At 42.4% G+C, this 17900-nt stretch overlaps 1 protein-coding gene across 1 annotated transcript in view; it reads right to left on the reverse strand.

The window, feature by feature from the left end:
- CNTNAP2 (contactin associated protein 2) overlaps nt 1–17900 on the reverse strand; it is a 2303447-nt gene that overhangs the window by 309105 nt on the left and 1976442 nt on the right. The window contains exon 17 of the mRNA XM_078343568.1: nt 9955–10125. Within this exon, the coding sequence (XP_078199694.1) occupies nt 9955–10125 (171 nt within the window). The remainder of the gene's footprint in view (nt 1–9954; nt 10126–17900) is intronic.

Consider the following 17900-nt stretch of genomic DNA (forward strand, 5'->3'; position numbering starts at 1 on the left):
CTAACTGTTTATGGAAGGTTTCTTTCCCCTTTTCATCATTACCCCTGCAAAGCTGCTATCCAGCCAGGAGCTGCCTTCCTGGTCCCTTTGCATCCAGGTGGAGACATCTGACTAGCTCTTACCAAAGGGAGGACGGCAGAGGAATGTCTTCACTCTGGTTCAGTGTGGTCAAGAAGAGAGAATGCTTCTCTATCCTCCCTTTCTCTCTTTGCCAACTAGACTTCCCCAGCTCTGGAAGATGGTGGAATCACAGAGAAAAGGAGGCTGAACCTCTTAATCACTGCACGGAAGGTCTCCATGGACCTGAGCATAGCATGCATGTTATTATCACTATTATTTGAGACGTGATGTTAATGTCAGCATTTGATAGCTTATAGAAACCTAGCACTTGTTTGACTTACAGTTGTCTTTGGCCTTTTGAGACATCCTTTGGTTCTGAGCTTTTTCAAGTAATCTGTCTCAGTTCCTCACTACATGTAAATGAAGCTCTATTCCCTGATTTATTGTATCTTTTTTTTAAAAAAAAAAAACCCAGCTTTGAATTAATTGGTCCCAAGTGTCATCCTTAGTTGAATCAATTCTCCAGCATTAGCAACACACACTGACTGACTGTTAACTCTTTTCCTGAGCATTTGTTTTTACAAAAATATCAAGCCTGTGGAGATACTGTCAGCTCCTAGAATGGCAGACAGAAAGTCTCTAACCTTGTTATAATTTAAGCTTTTCATATATATTTCTGCTTTTCTCATAAATCCATGTGTTCATTATTGAGCAATAATAGCATAGTCGTTCTTCTATCTGTCTCAGGACGTGTGAATTCAAGCTTCTTTGATTTCTTCTCTTAGAGGGCCTGTTGTCTTACAGATGGTCATAGGCAGGCCAATGCTAGTTGTTGGTCTTTTTGATACTTTAATAGGCCATCCTTTAGAAGGGAAAGATTTCATGAACTACCACATACAGGAAATAACATAGAAAACATATTAGAATTTGAGAGTGTGAGATAGAAGAAAAATTACATCAGAAAATTTTAATGAAACTTTAGCATGTCTTTGGAGTAATGATAAACCACTCCATTCAGAAAAACACTATGTGAAGATTCTGACTAATAAGGATGCCTGCTGCTTTCCACACAATTCACCTAATTAATTGACCTGTAAAAATTTTGGTATTTATAGGGAAATAAATACTTCTGTCTTATTTATGTTTTATATTTTAAATCAAGATATGAAAACAATAAACAAGTATTTTATGTGGGCAGGATTTCAATGATAGGGAAACAATTCCAGAACAGGCAGAGACTGTCAGTCTTAGGAAAGGGTAGTGGTGTCCAGGAAATGTCACTAGCTGGACATGGCTGAAGCTCGGGCACACAGTCTAGTGGGTGAGGGGCAAAGCTTGTATGGAGTGGGGAAAAAACTTAAAAAATTAAGTTAAGCCTTAAATCACTTACCAAACTTGGATTTGTCCTTTGTGTTTTTTTTTTTAAATTGCATTTTAGGTTTTGGGGTACATGTGCAGAACATGCAAGATAGTTGCATAGGTACACACATAGCAGTGTGTTTTGCTGCCTTCCTCCCCTTCACCCACATTTGGCATTTCTCCCCAGGCCATCCCTCCCCAGCTCCCCCACCACCGCTGTCCCTCCCCTATTCCCCCCAATAGACCCCAGTATGTAGTACTCCCTTCCCTGTGTCCATGTGTTCTCATTTTTCATCACCCGCCTATGAGTGAGAATATGTGGTATTTCATTTTCTGTCCTTTGTTTTATAAGGCATAGGGGGTTTCATGGTGGTCTTTAAGGAGAGGAGTAACTGGACCAGATCTGTAGAAATTTGGCCTCACTGGGGAGGGTGGATATCAGGAGAGAGGGACTGGAGTGAGGAGTCAAATAATGAGCCTGTCTGAACCTAGAATCCGGGATTTCAACTAACAAAGCCATCCTGGGAAGTAGAGATGCTTGGGATAATTTCATTGTCTTTGTATCTACGTTCCAGCTGCCTTTTGTGACTAGTTGGAATTGATGCTTTCCTTGACATTGTTCTGGTATGATGGCTTACAGGAAGAGCATTTCTTTATATTAAAAGTGCAGTGTTCTATCAAGATAAACAATCGATCTCCTATGGGGAGGCTAGTAAAACTTTAAATAGGACATTGAATTTTCTAATTTGAATAATGAAGAAGACAGCCACAACATTAACTAAGTGGGAGCACAGGACGGGGCTCTTGGGTGAAAAGGATGGATTTCAGTTCTGACATGTTGAGCTTGAGATATCCATGGGCCATTCTGATGGCTCTTTAATTAGCATTTACAACTAGCTGGTAATAACTTTAGGAAATTTCCTGACTACATTTGGTTAAAGCACATATGCTAACTGGAATTATTGGAAGCAGGTGTGTTTTACTGTGGCACACCCCTCCACCCTCCGTCCGTCATCTTCAGGGGAAATGAGAACCCTGGCATGAAAAGTTAAGGTGCTGCTTGGCTATGAGTTCACTTAGGTCGGGAGGTGGTAAGCCACACTGGATACCCTTGACTATGTAAATAAGCTGGAGTTTAATGGGTCTCTGACAGGTTTGCAGAATTGTTAACGGTAGACACGACCTTAAATACCATCTTACTCAACCTTCGTGTTTTACAAGTAGACATGATAAAGTCTGGAAAGGTTCCGGGACTAGTCTATGGTCAGTCAGCTTAGAATCCTCGTCTCTCTCCCTCTAGTTGAAAAATCAAGTGTTTTATTAACGCTTTCGTCATTCAAGATTTTCTCAGAGCAGCGTTTTTCTCTTTTTCTACTTTTCCATTCAAGTGTAATGTATACACGGTAAAAGGTGCATATCTTAATGCACAGCTGGATACATTTTTACATATGTAATCATTCCTTGAATTAAGATAAAAATATTTTCTCTCCCCAGAAAGTTCCTTTGCACACCCTCCTAGTCAGCATCAGCTATCCCCAGGGATAGTTACTATTCTGGCTTCTCTGTAGTAATCTCTGTGGATTACTTTGACTTATGTTTGAGCATTGCATGAAAGAAATCACGGCATACTGTCAGGTATGTACCATGTAATGTCTTCGAGGGAATCCTGCCCCTGATGTTTACTTTCTTTTTATTGTCTAAAATGCCTCTGAATATGTAAATAAGCTGGAGTTTAACAGGGAGAGTCTAAGGACACCAGGTCTCTAGTGAGGTCTTGGGGAGTCTATGTCCTGGACTTCAGCTGGTTTCCAGAGCAAAGGTTGAGCCCCAGAGGAGGGACAAGCCGTCTCTTTGGGCGTGACTGGAAGTAGCCTGCCCTTGGTTACTTGGAATCCAGGATCTGGGCCTCAGGCATAGGAATTCTTACCAAGAAGGCAGCTGTAACTTCAAAAGGAAGAATCCTTCCTGTTCCCAAAAGTGCCAACAGAGAGAGCTCACCATCTCTGTGAAGGGGAGGATAGGCGATGCAGAGAGACTGGGGTTACACAGCACTCTTAGGAGCTGCCCTGTGAGAGGGCTGGCCAGGAAATCTGGGTGAACTTCCAAAGCCAGCTCTGCAGTGTGCGGGGAGAGAGGCAGAACCATAGAATCTGTAGAGAGATGTCACTCTGTCTGGCCAGCTTTGGAGGAATTCCCAACCCTCTCTGGAAATTTCCAGATCAGGACATGAGTGGACCAGTTAACCCTAAGGTAACTTGAAATGTTGTTACATCCAGACGACACTCTATTCTAAACTCCATCCTCATAACTCTAGGATACCTCTACTGTACCTTCAAGTGACTAACTGTCCCTTCAGTGTAACTGGCAAAGAAATCTTGATAAATGTAATCCAAATTGATTTGCCAATTATTTATATATCTTTTAATACTTAAGAACAAAAAGGTAATATATGAAAAGGTTTAATATAGCACAAATTTCATTTTTAGTTTACATTTCCAAACTTTTTTTTTGGTCTATAATTCAAACCCACCACGCTCCCCATCCTGTGTTTCTGTTTGCATTTCATCTTCCCCTAGAATTCTTTTCCCCATTCCTTCCTCTAACTCTTTTGCCTGCTCTTTATGACACAGCTGAAGCATTCCCTCATCTTCCTTTTCTTTTCTTTTTTTTTTTTTTGAGATGGAGTTTCACTCTTGTTACCCAGGCTGGAGTGCAATGGCGCAATCTCGGCTCACTGCAACCTCCACCTCCTGGGTTCAGGCAATTCTCCTGCCTCAGCCTCCTGAGTAGCTGGGATTACAGGCATGCGCCACCAGGCCCAGCTAATTTTTTGTATTTTTAGTAGAGACGGGGTTTCACCATGTTGACCAGGATAGTCTTGATCTCTTGACCTCGTGATCCACCTGCCTCGGCCTCCCAAAGTGCTGGGATTACAGGCGTGAGCCACCGCACCTGGCCCTCATCTTCCCTTTCATTCCCAGGATAAGTCATACCCGTCTCCGCCAAATGTTCATACTACTTTATGCTTATTGTTGTAATTTACTTATTTTGATGATCAAAAGCACCACATCTGGAGTCAGCAGTGTCAACTATATGCTCCCATTTCCTTAGCTCTAAAATGTGTATGAAACTTGCTGTGTAACCTAAGAAAGTTAATACCTGCAAATTCTTTAGAACAGGGCCTGGCACTTGGAAAACTCTCAGTGAATTTATGTATCCATATTGCCACTAATGCGTTTGTCTACCTCACTAGGAGGTGGGTGTTGAGTTCTCTTGCTTTCATTTCAGGGTCTCCAGCATCTCCCAGCACCAGCAACATAGCAGGTGTTCAGGAGGCGGTGGCCCAGAGCTGGGACCCTGGTGACCATGGCCCTCTCAGTCAGAAAAAGGATCTAGAGAAGTCCAGCTAATCCTTTAGGGGAAACTGAAAAAATACATGAACAGATCCATGCTTGTTCATGATTAAGACAAATCTAGAGTCTTGGTTTTCTGGTATCTGCTCCATAAATTTCTTTTTAGCAATATCTCTTTGCCATCTCAAAAATACTAACAAGCAAACAAACACAACAACAAGAAATTCTGATTTGGAAAGGCACTTCCTAGTGCGTGGCTTACTTCCACCTCTTCCCCTCACCCCTGTAAGGTGCTGTGATGGTGGGTCTACCTCACACCCACAACCGTGGGACCTTGTTCCTTCTGCCAGTCCCTTTATCTCTCGTATCTCCAACCCCCCTTCTCGACCATATTTTTCTCCTTCATCTATGTGTATGCTCAAGTCTCTACCATCCTCAAACAAGAACAAGCAAACCAGCCTCCCTTGATCTCCAAATCCACTTCCACTCACCCTTGTGATACCTGACTTTTCAACAGTGACCATTACATATTAAATCTGATGGTCACTTTATGCCCTTGTTTTAGTGACCTCTCAATAATATCTAACACTCTCCTTTTCTTCTTGAAATGTCGGTTTCATTTGGTTTCTGGGATACCACTGTCTTGCTACTTCTGTTAGTTTCCTACAAGAATGTGGTTCGTTCCCTCCCTCCCTCCCTCCCTCCCTCCCTTCCTTCCTTTTCTTTCTTTCTCTTTCTATGGGGTCTCACCCTGTTACTCAGCTGGGGGTGCAGTAGTATGATCATAGCTCACTGCTACCTCAAATTCTTGGGCTCAAGGGATTCTCCTGCCTCAGCCTCCTGAGTAGCTGGGACTATAGGTGCAGGCCATCATGCCTGGCAAATTTTTTAATTTTATTTTTGTAGAGATGGGGTTTCACCATGTTGCCCAGGCTGGTCTTGAACTTTTGGACTCAAGTGATCCTCCTGCCTCAGCCTCCCAACGTGCTGGGATGACAGGTGTGAGCCACTGTGCCCAGCTGGTTGCCTTTCTTGCACATCTTGTTTCCACTATGTACACGTTTGTTTTGGGCAATCTCATCCATGCTGAAGGCACTGAATGCTGATCCTCTAAGTGATGATGACCCCCAAGCTGAGTTTCTGAGACCTCTGTTGGGTTCCAGACTTGACCATTCAGCATCCTCTAGGTGTGTCCACTTGATTAGATCCTCCTACGGCCTTCAGAGACTCAGTATCAAAATACCCAGAATGCAATTTGTATTTTGCTCTTGAATGTCTAACTCCTTCATGAAAGGTGCTCCACTCACACATCAAAATGAAACATCGCTTCATTCTAGGATCTTCCCTTCCACTTAACCCTCATGAGTATTTGTTAAAAGTCTGCGGAATCCATCTCTTAAGGATCGTTCATATCTACAATGCTTCATCCCTGTCTTCGTCTCCTTCTATGCATTCTGCCTCTGTCTTAACACAGGCTCCCTTGGCCGCTTGTCTGGCTTCCAGTCTTTTCTCTGGTGAATGAGAACCTGATCAAGTTACGCCCTGGCTCTCCATAGCCTACAGGGTCAAGCCAGCTGCTCCTCCAGGCAGAGTACACTGTGTGCTCATCCCTGCCCGCCTGGCTATTGCTAGCCCAGGCCCTCCTCACTGCACCTGTTCCCTCCTGGGTCCTCAGGTTCAGGCCCCGACACCTTCGTTCATTTGGTGTTATCCTGAAACTTCTTTTTTTCCCCGGGCTCCTGTTCTTCCCCAGCCTTCTTCACCTTACTGACTTCTACATATCCATCAAAATTTAATTAAAGCATTCCACCCCCGGGAAGCACTCCTTGTCCTGCTAGTGGAGTTTAAATATTCCCCTTGGTGCTCCCGGCCACTTTCTTGACGTCTGTTCTGGGAGGCAGTGTGCTTTTGGGGTAACAGCAATGACTGTGGGGCAGACATAAAATGTTTGGGATCAAACACCAGCTCTGCCACTTCCTCACTGCATAGTTTTGGCCAGGCAACTTAGTCATCCTGTGCCTCAGTTTCCTCATTTGTAACATGGAGCTGTGAATGGTAGTATGCACTTCAGAGGGTGGTTAGGAGCGTGAGGTGATTCATATAAAATGCCTGGAATGAAGCCTGAAAGTCTGAATGAAGCTGAGCTATTTTTGTTATTATCATAACTCCTGAATTACTCGCCTGCTTTCTAAAACAAACAGAAAGATCTTTGAGGGAAAGAAATCACACTCGATTTGACTAAATTCCCTCAGCACTAGCACTGGACCTGGGACATAGTAGATACTCAGTAAATATAAACCGGCTCATCATTGAAAGAAAAAGTAAATACAAATAGTAAATACAGGAAGTGTAGGGTTAAAATGTTACCATCAGAGCATGCTAATGAGTGAGATTGCCCTAGTTTAATCTCTGTGTTTTTCTACTTTTGCATAAGATGCAGACGGTATCTCATTAACTTATAGTACACTGCCTTACTGATTTGTGAGTCAAGAATCTTCCACTCTTGACAGAAGGGCACAATGTAATTAATTAACAGAAGTGTTATTCTGGAAAGCAATATGTAGTCATGAACTGTGACAAAATTCCTTTGAGACACACTCAGAGAAACAAAATGTGAATTCTTATCAGAAAGAGATCAGAAGGTCTAACAAGCTAAAAGGAAAAACACAGAGACAGTTCTAAAGAGTTTAACTTCCGAATCAACATTTCCTGAGGCCCCTCTGGTAGCTGCCACTGCTGTGAAAACAATTAGGTCTGCAGAGTGATTCCTCAGCACAGGGAAAGGAGCCTGAGAGAATCCTCTACCCAGTGCCCTAGGAATCCTGACGGCGGAGGGTCTGGCTGAAAAGGTGATCAGTGAGACGGTAACAAGCCTCCATCATGGCCGTTTTTTCCTTCGTGTTCTTCATGAAAGCACCACTTCTTGTTCATTTTGTAGTTTTTCTTAAATACAGAAGTCTGCCTCCCTCTCCATGAGGCTCCTTTGAACCCTGATGCAGAAGCCATATAATGATGGGCATCGAATACGTGCCATATTGGGGATCTTAAAAAGGTCGTTCCACACTCATCGGTTATTAGTAGGTACAGGGGGCTCTGAGGAAAGATCACAGGCTTCAATCTGTGTCTTCAACGTTTCACATTTTTGTCCAGAGTAAAGGATATGATGAAAGTAAGGTATATGACAAAGGAGGCTGTAATTCACCCTGTGCCACCTGGTTTTTATATTGTGGAAAGACCTAGAAAACTCTGAAGACAGCTCTAAAGATTTTTCATAATTAGAAATTAGTGGTCAGGCACAGTGGCTCACACCTGTAATCCCGGCACTTTGGGAGGTCAGGGTGGGCGCATTGCCTGAGCCCAGGGGTTTGAGATCAGCCTGGCTGACACGGCAAGACTGCATGTCTGCAAAAATCACAAAAATTAGCCAAGTGTGGTGCGATGCACCTGTAGTCCCGGTTGAGTGGGAGGATGAACCAAGCCTGGGAAGTGGAGGCTGCAGTGAGTGATTATTGCACTACTGCACTCCAGCCTGGGTGACAGAGTGATACTCTATCTTAAAAAAAAAAAAAAAAAAAAAAGAAAAAGAAAGAATGAAAGAAAGAAAAAGAAAAAGAAATTCTTCGACACTGAGGGCTGAGTGGTAACACCTGCTCTCCCTCTATTGGGTTTGTGTTTCTTCCCACCCAGGCGTGGCTTTACAAAACATGAGGACATAAAATGAAATGGGGGGAATACAAGCACTTTTATAGAAACTTACAGAACCACTCAAATATAGAACTGGCAGTTTTCTTTTGTGGCCATAAAATCTTTCTAAAATTTGATCGAACTTATGCAGAAATCAGAACATAGTTTGATTCAGTTAGTTAATTTTAACTAAGGGAAGCGAGAATTACTTTCTAATTATTCTTATCCATAATTCAGTAAAGGGAGGATTTTAATTAAATCATTAATTTTAATTCTAGGACCAGGATAGCCTCAGTCTCCCTTTCAATCAGACCTGGCTCAGATCAGATCTGCATTGAGCATCCTCAGAAGATGATAATTACAATAATTACTCGACACTGAAATAAATGCTTTATGAATATCGAAATTCTATTCTCATCACAACTCCACAAATGAACATTTTCTTGTTATAAATCAGAAAATTAGGATTCAAAGAGATTAAGCAATTTACCTGATGGATTGGAATTGAACCTGAGAATGCTACTGTGAATCCGATAGAATTTCAGCAGAAATGGGAAATGGATTTGGGGATAATTCTCAGACCAGATCCAGGAACAGAAGCACCCAGTTAAAGGGGACAGACTCGGGGAAGGGAGATATTTTGAGCGTAAGGCTGAGATTTTGCAAAGGGGCAGGGTTGGTCTGTGGTCTCCCTGACTCTCACAGCCAATGGAGTTAATAATCAACTAGCTCGGAAATCAGGGGACTGAAACTTCCTACAGCTGAATTGGGATCTTGATGATTAAAGGGTCTAGGTAGGGCAAGCACTGTACTTCTCAAGTCTTGTGCAGGGAACCCCCATCTTTCACCGACGGAGCTCCCCAAGCCTGGATGCCCCCTTAGGGTGTTTGCTCCAGGCCTGGCTGTGCTGAGCTAAGCAGCGTCCTCTCTTGCTCTGCCTCTTTTCATCTCTGCAACTTTGGCTAACTACATTACATCCATAACTCACTTTTAGAGCGTGTGCAGGTGAGGATCCTCTTTAGGAAACCTACAGGCTGTGTCATGGAATTGCCTAGTCCTATGGTCTCCGCGGCCTCCTGAGCTCATGCGGGTGTCACTATTCATCAGTCCTGTCTTTCTTGTCACGATTTCCCTCACTCTCCGCCCCTCAGGTCAGTGCACACACTTCTCATCTACTTTTGACCCCATCTCTTTGGAAAACAGCTACGTCAAACATGAAGCCTCAAATCAACATTCCTCTCCCTCATTCTGAGGGCACCTCTCATCTTCTTGAATAACTGCTTGGGAATCTGGATGTGCCTGCTTCCCTGAGAGCAATCCAAGGACAGGGACTGAGGTTGGAGCTGAAACTCAGGCTTGTGTGTCCCCCTCTAGTCCTGCTCCTGGAACAAAGGAGATCTTCCATGTTTGAGTCAAAAGGACTTCCAAGAGCAGGGCCCGGACCACCCTGAGGTGGCCAAAGTGTCCCCCCATGAGTTGACAAGGAACTTATACTCACACTTCAGCTCCAGCTTGATGAAATCTTCCTTTCCCATATTTTCAAGAAACACTCCCCAGGGGGTTAATGTTTTGAAGTAGAAAGAAATGTCAGCGCTTGTTTCCCCTTGGAAAGTAGAGAAGTGCAGGTAGGAGGATGGGTTTGGGAAAGAGGCGGCATTCCAGTAATTCCCTGTGGGAAGAGAACAAAAACATCAGGTTGACTCACACCCTGATCAGCCGAGTCATGTGACGGAGACCCATTTCTTGAGTTTAATAAGCATCATTAGCAATAGTAGTTATTTCCTCCAATGTTTAACAACATTGGACCAAATCCCCATAAATATATTTCTGACTTTTCAAAAGTTATATGTGTGTCTACATAATGGTCATTTATGTATAAAAATATTTAAAGTATTAATATATATAATCTATATAAAATTAAATGTTGCTATAGAATTTATATAAATTGCATATTTACAATAAACAATATTTTATTTACATAAATACATAACAATAAAGATTGATATAGTCGGAGTTCCTACCAAAGAGCCCTCAGGGACTCTAAGAAGTAAATGCCGATAGATATAAGAATTGGGAGAAGCCCCTGGGGTTGCTGTGTGGGTTGGTGGGGGCTGTTTTGAACTCCTGCATTAGTAAGTACTGGTGGCTTTGGTATGGCGCAGGCAGCATCTAAGACAGACCTCAGGAAAACAATACCAGAATGAAGCTTTTGGTATTCTGCTCTTGCTTTTCATCCACCTCTGTCTTGAAAGAACCAGCACCCACTCCTGCGTTAATGGCCACCCAGACACCTGGAACAGGTGCTTCAGGAATACAACTAAAGGAGCTTGGAGGAGGTGAGGAGCTGGGGATGAGAAGTGATCAGGCCAGGCTAGGGCAGTTTCCTTACCTCTCCTGCTCCAAACTTTCAGAGGTGAGTTTACCTTCTCTTCCCTTACTGCTTCCTCCTGGGGACTGCGGGTGAGGCTCTGACCTGTGGGGTTGTTGCGTGGTGTGGGGGTCAGGCAGTGAGCCCGTGAAATGTATCTCAACCAGCCTCTACCCTTGAGCTCTTGGAGAAGATGTGATTGTACCAGCTGCCTCTGCCCACTCACTGCCGGACAGAGTAGCCAGTGTTTCCAGGAGAAAAGCAGCTCAGAGGATGAAATAAAAACACCAAACTGCATTACTCAGGTTCCATTAGGACAGATGGACCACGAATTTCATATGGGATCAAAAGTTGGCTCCCAACTTCATCTTCAGGGAAGAAATGACTCTTTAATGTGCACATTTCTGAGTACATTTACTATCAAAGCTAAAGACTAAAATAGATGGGTGTGATTTAAAGCAGTTACTGAAGGCTTTAGCTCTAATACTAAACCCCAAATGCATGCTTTTTAAAAAACATGATATTTGCTATCTTTTTTCCAAAAGGCACAGTGAATCAACGAAGTGCACTCTATTAGTTTCTATTCATACACGAATGACATTTTCCTTTCTTTTATGCAAATTATACACATTTACAATATTAAACTGAGCTACTATTTTTAAGTAAAAGTTACTTTGTGTTGGTTCTGCCATGCTTAAGTCATAGTTTTAAATTATGAAATATTAATTAATGCTGTTTGTTTTTGTTTTTAGAAACAGCTACAATATAGCAACATTTAGATAAGTTCGCAGGCCTGTTAAAAGATAAACATAGGCATATTAAAATCTTTTTTTTTTTTTTTTTTTGGAGACAGAGTTTCGCGGTTGTTACCCAGACTGGAGTGCAATGGCACAATCTCGGCTCACCGCAGCCTCTGCCTTCTGGGTTCAAGCAATTCTCCTGCCTCAGCCTCCTGAGTAGCTGGGACTACAGGTGTGCACCACCATGCCCAGCTAATTTTTGTATTTTTAGTAGAGACAGGTTTTCACCTTGTTGACCAGGATGAGCTTGATCTCTTGACCTCGTGATCCACCCGCCTTAGCCTCCCAAAAAATCTGAACATGTTTATTTAGACATTCAGTGATGCATGAATTGGGTAGCACCAAAATATAAGTCGTCTTCTGGGGTGCGGGGTTGGAGAGAGAGAAATGTGTTGATGGACGCAAGAAAAAGAAACTATTTGATTGGTTAATGTGGAAAGTCTTTAGTTAGAGGTTGAATGGTGGTTTCTGATTGCTGAGAAGCTTAGTTTTGTTTCAATACTTACATTGAAGAGGGTTTTGGCTGGCCTCCCTAGGTTCCAGGTCTCTAAAGCTGTCTCAGCCAATGGCCTCCCTATTAATTACTGTAACAGGCAATACGTAACCAGTAAACTGGTGTAAAATATGTGTGTAAATATCTTAATTAAGGTAAAAACAGTGGTGGTGGGACTGCTGGGAAAATGTACTGTTCTTAATGTGTTCCTGTTCTTAGTGTAGTCTTAAGCTTTTTTTTTTTTTTTTTTTAATTTTTAGTTTTGAGACAGAGTCTTTCTCTGTCGCCCAGGCTGGATGCAGTGGCACAATCTGGGCTCACTGTCACCTCCGCCTCCCAGGTTCAGGCAATTCTCCTGCCTCAGCCTCCTGAGTAGTTGGTGTTACAGGTGCACACCACTATGCCTGGCTAATTTTTATATTTTTAGTAGAGATGGGGTTTCACCATATTGGTCAGGCTGGTCTCAAACTCCTGACCTCAGGTGATCCACCTGCCTTGGCCTCCCAAAGTGCTGGGATTACAGGTATGAGCCACCATACCTGGTCTCTATTTAAAAACAAAATCATAAAATCATAGATTTCAGTAGGAGAAAATAGGCAAATAGGCTACTTTCTTCTTGGCAAAGAGAATATTGTATGATATAGTATAGGCTACTGGTTACAGGAACAGAAAGGTGCTTCACGAAGTTGAAGTTGCTATTTATCCAGGGTGAGCCTTCCTCCCCGCTCAACATCTGGCTTACTACACAGCAAGAGGCATTCAGGCGCACCTCTGTGAGAAAGCCTAAATCAACCCTTTTGCTCATCAGAGAGTTCTGAAGCTGGGAGGGAATGAAGATGAGGCCCAGGGCCAGAAGGATTCAGCTCATCCTAATTGGGTGAGGGCCCTTTAAGGACCCCAGAGCCTGCAGAGATCAAAGTCCCCAGCCAGACTTCAGCCTTAAGCAAAGCAATTCTATCTCTTGAGGCTGTATCCCCAGGACATGAATGCAATTAACATTTTAAAATTTCAATCCAATCAAGGACCTTCTTATTTTCTGAGGTGGTGATGTATTAACAGAAGGGCAGTTGTCTAAAATGATTCTAGAAAAAGAAAAGCTAAAAGTAAAACATGTCAGTATTTATTTGAGGTCCGGCACTGGTTATTCAGACAGAAATATCCGCAGAGAGGAGAAAGGTAGTTTCATCAGGTATTCAAGTGTGATGAAACATCTCTATAGACCACAATTCCATTTATTCTAATTCCATGCTCACTAAGCAACTTCAATCTAATTTGATCTCTTGAATAGACTCATTCACAGGGAAGTCATGCCTGGTACAAATGGTTTTTCCCACTATTCTAGAAACATCTGGACTATCACATGAGGCCTTCAGAGTTGTCAATTGTGAGTTATCTCAAATCTCTGGATGAGTTTATTAAATCCAGATTCTTCAGCAGCAACAGTGAGGACTCCACTCTGGATTAGACTGACAGTATTAAAGTAGGGGGTGTGTGCTCTGGAGGTGCCGAGGGTGATCAGTGGGGCTCAGGCAGGTGATGTTGGCACTTCTGTTTTTATTTATTTTTAAAATGTTATCCTTTTAATATTGATTTTGCTTATACTCTATAATGTACACAGTATATAAATACAGTAGTACATGGATGGAATTATAAGTAAACACGCTCAATGAGATGTGGGCTTAAAGGCTCTCAGTGAGTGGGGTACAAATGGATGCTTCTGCTCCGGCCCACCATAACCATCTCAGAGTCCTGTTCTGAGGAATCTGTTGCCCAATCTCTGGGTTTTCTTATTGTAACAAGGTCATGTGAGTGCTTTTTCCAGTGCTTACGGTGTTTCCAGATGCAAAGAGCTTCCAGCATTATTATTGTTTCTTGATACTGCTCCCAACTGATTATAAGCTCCATGAAGCCTGGCATGAAAACATTTCCTCTCTGTAATCTTCAGCCTCAAAATATAATCAGTACTCATAAATAATTATTCAATCAATAGATGAGTGACTTGTTGCCCCTCTCATTTATATCCATTTTCACTGCTTCTACAAAGTCCTCATGGGACAGAACGTTCTTTATGGTAGCCTGAGTATTGGAGATGCTAAATAAATATACATAAAAGCTAATGCTATTTCAGCACCTACTGATAACTGGATACTGCTTCCACTAGCACACCCTAATTTTCCTTATCCATGACTTTATTTCTGTAATTCCCTATAGACTTCATTGAACAATGCCAGGCACTTGCAAGATTGATGGTATCATAACCGAAAGGTTACTGAGATCGCTGCAATTTGTACTTGCTACCAAAGTCAGTGCTGTGGAAGGTAAAGTGACAAGGGGTGAGAATGCCAAGCTGGAAATAAGAGATTCACTGTATAGCAACGACAGTGCCAAAGAAAGCGGCAGGGACCAGGCCAGCATGAATAACTGGATGGGGCAAGGTTGGAAACCGAGAGGGAAGGTGTAAAAGATGCGAAACAGAACAGAAATTAGTGTCTGAGACTGGAAGGGTCAGACGACAGTCACAGAATAATGAGGCAAGTAGAGAGGGGTTGGAGATGCAGCCTGGCGCTGGAGTCAAAAGCTTTACGGAATGGTCTAGATGACACCGAAGGCTCTGCAAGCTTGCAAGTGAGTCAACCACATGAGAAGCTTTGTAACTACATGCCAGGCAAGGCCAGGGCTCATCACATGTTGCATGCGGAGCCAGGGAGGTACCTCTAGCTAGTGCAGGAGGTGGGGAAGGGCCAGCGAAGCAGCCTTGCTGGTGTCCATCATCACTTCAAACCTTGATTAAGCATCAATAGAAAATGCACTATAGTATCTTCACCCAAATTCCGTAGCAGCCACTTACTTTAATCAGACCAATGATTATTTGGTATTGAATATGGTTTAAATCTGTGGACCCACCCAAATCTCATAGCTAATCATAATCCCCAGTGTTGTGGGGCCTGGTAGGAGATGATCGGACCATGGTACCATCGCCCTTGGCACTGTCTTTGTGATACTGAGTGAATGCTCAGGAGATGTGGTTGTTTAAAGTGTGCAGCACCTTCCCTTCTCTCTCTTGCTCCATCCATGGGATGTGCGTGCATCCCCTTTGTCTTCCACCATGATTGTAAGTTTCCTGAGGTCTCCCCAGAAGTCAGGCAGATGCCAGCATCACGCTTCCTGTGCAGCCTGTGGAACCATGAGCCAAGTTTACTTCTTTTCTTTATAAATTACCCAGTCTCAGGTATTTCTTTACAGTAATGCAAGAACAGACTAAGAGAGTATGAGATTCCAACTTCAAACTTTCTCAGCACATTTTCTGATGGGCAGCATTTCATTTTAACCATAATTTTTGTTTCTAACAAAATATCACATGTACATAGTTACAAAGATCTAGTGGTGCTAGAAGGATTATAGCAAAATGCAGTTCCCTGCTTCCTGCCCCCTCTCAATTCCTTAGAGACAATACCTTCTAACCCTTTTAATTATTTCCATTAAACAGCTGTATTTTTTAAAAATAACCTCCAGAGTTATTTATTTATACCTTTTAGATATTCTCCACTGATTTTCCTAAATAGGAGAATTTAGCACTTTTATAAGCCTGCTTCCCAGGTCACTTTCTCTATATTCTCCCCAAATAGCCAAATCACACATTTTTGGTTATATTTAAATTCAAGCTTGGCGTGGTGCCTCACGCCTGTAATCAGTGACTGGTAGAGGCTGAGGTAGGAGAACTGCTTGAGGCCAGGAGTTCAAGACCAGCCTGGGCAACATAGTGAGATCCTGTCTCTCAAAAAAACGAACAAAAAAATTAGCTGCGTATAATGGTGTAGTCCTAGCTACCTGGGAGGCTGAAGCAAGAGGATCCCTTGCAGTCACGTCACTGCACTTCAACATGGGCAACAGAGTGAGATGCTATGTCTATAATAATAATAAAAAATAAATTTAGTATAATATCCATATTTTAGGACTATGTAATATTATTTAGTAAAGAGCCAAATAGTAAAATCTAATTGTATTTTCTTTAAATTATATTTTCTTGTATTTTGTATGTAATTTTATTTTATTTTTTTTGTATTTTTTATTGTAATTGTATTTTCTTATTTTTTTCTTTAAAATCATTGTTTTTTTATTTGCTTATTTTTCTATCTGCCATGAATTTTTTCCAGATTCTCTAATACAACAGTAAAACTATTCTCAAAAATTTCCCAACATTGCTCACATGAGGCCATCTGCAGTCACATTTTTGTCCTCTGGAGGCATCTTCTACTGCCCTCTGTCCTCTGTTTCCACCTGGACAGGTTCTTCTCAGTTACTGCACAGACCTAGTCCTGGGACCTCCCTCTGTCATTAGTGCAGGGACTTCCTTTTGCCACTCACTCTTTAGTGTTACATCCCCACATTTCAGAATCTCATGACATCTGCTTTCTAGGTCTATTCTCTCATTTTCCTGAAACACATTCTCAGGTAGCTCCTTGAGAAAAGCGACGCTGGAGGTTAACTTTCTAAATCCTTGTTCTTCTGATAAGTCATTATCCTACTTTCACACTTAACTGAGAAACTCCAGAGAGAACAATGTCAGGGTGCCAGGGTTGCTACTGAGAAAGCAACTGCTTTCTGATTGCGCAGCCTTCTCTGCAACCCACGTTGCTGCTCCTCTCTGGAAACTTTCAGGGTCCTTCCTTTAACTCCTTTCATTGGAACTTCCTCATTGTCCTGATACAGAGTTTTCACCATATCAGGTCTGAGACTTTAATAATTTCTCTGATCCCTTTTCTCAAACACCTATTTATTTTAGATTTTTTTCCTTGATAATTTTATTTCTAATTTTGATCTTTTTCCTTCGTGTTCTACTCCCTTGGACATTTCCTCAGCTTTAGTTTCAATACTGTCATTGTGTTTTAATTTCAGCTATCATATTTTAAATTTCCAAGTATTATTTCTTATTGATAGTCCTTTTTTTTTTCTCAAAGTACCCTGTTCTAATTTTTTGGAGGCAATATCTCAATATCTTCTCTTGTATCTTTGAGAATATTAATTTAATTATCAAAAGTTTTCTTCTGCTTTCTCTGTTGCCCGTTTCTTCCCAGACCTCCTGCCACCCACCCCCATCCTGGATTGTGAGTTTGGGGTTCCTTCTTTTATGGGATCTCTGACATGACCCTAAATGTTTGGTGAGTCTCACCCGTCTGTTTATACTGAACAGTTAAGTACGGACAACTGACTGCAATCTGTGGTATGTGTGTCTGGGATGGCGATGGATTTGATGATGATTGGGCTTCACTGCAGCATGGAGAGCCCCTGTCCTATTGAAAGGACGCCGAATGCCAGTGTCTGTGACTTGTTTTGGTCACTGAATGTTCAATATCTTGAGAGAAGAATCTGCTACTTTCCTCATGAGGAATATATGTCTGTTGGTCGGTGATTGGGGAGCTGAGGGGAAGAAGGCTAAGGAGAGAGGTCAACCTTATTTGTCAATTTTCGCATCTTTCCTTTGTTTTTGTTAAGGAGTTTCACCCCATTTTTTGGTGCCTGGTGTCTGGAGTATGAACCCCCACGTCCTGCTTGGGTAGCACAGTCACTGGCAGGATCAGAGCGGGAGCTGGGGTCTGACCAATCCTCACATAGGTGTCCCACCAGTCCTCCCGCTCTGAGCCCGGCCCTTGCCTGCCCCTTTACTGACTCCAGTTTCTGGGCCTCTTGGAAGTCCACAGTTTGCTTCCCAGTAATGAAGTAACTGAACTTTTAATGTGCTGAAATTCTGTTGCAGAGAATGAAGAGAAGGAGGTAAGAGAGGG

Source organism: Callithrix jacchus, chromosome 11 (assembly GCF_049354715.1).
Source record: "Callithrix jacchus isolate 240 chromosome 11, calJac240_pri, whole genome shotgun sequence".
NCBI lineage: Eukaryota > Metazoa > Chordata > Mammalia > Primates > Cebidae > Callithrix > Callithrix jacchus.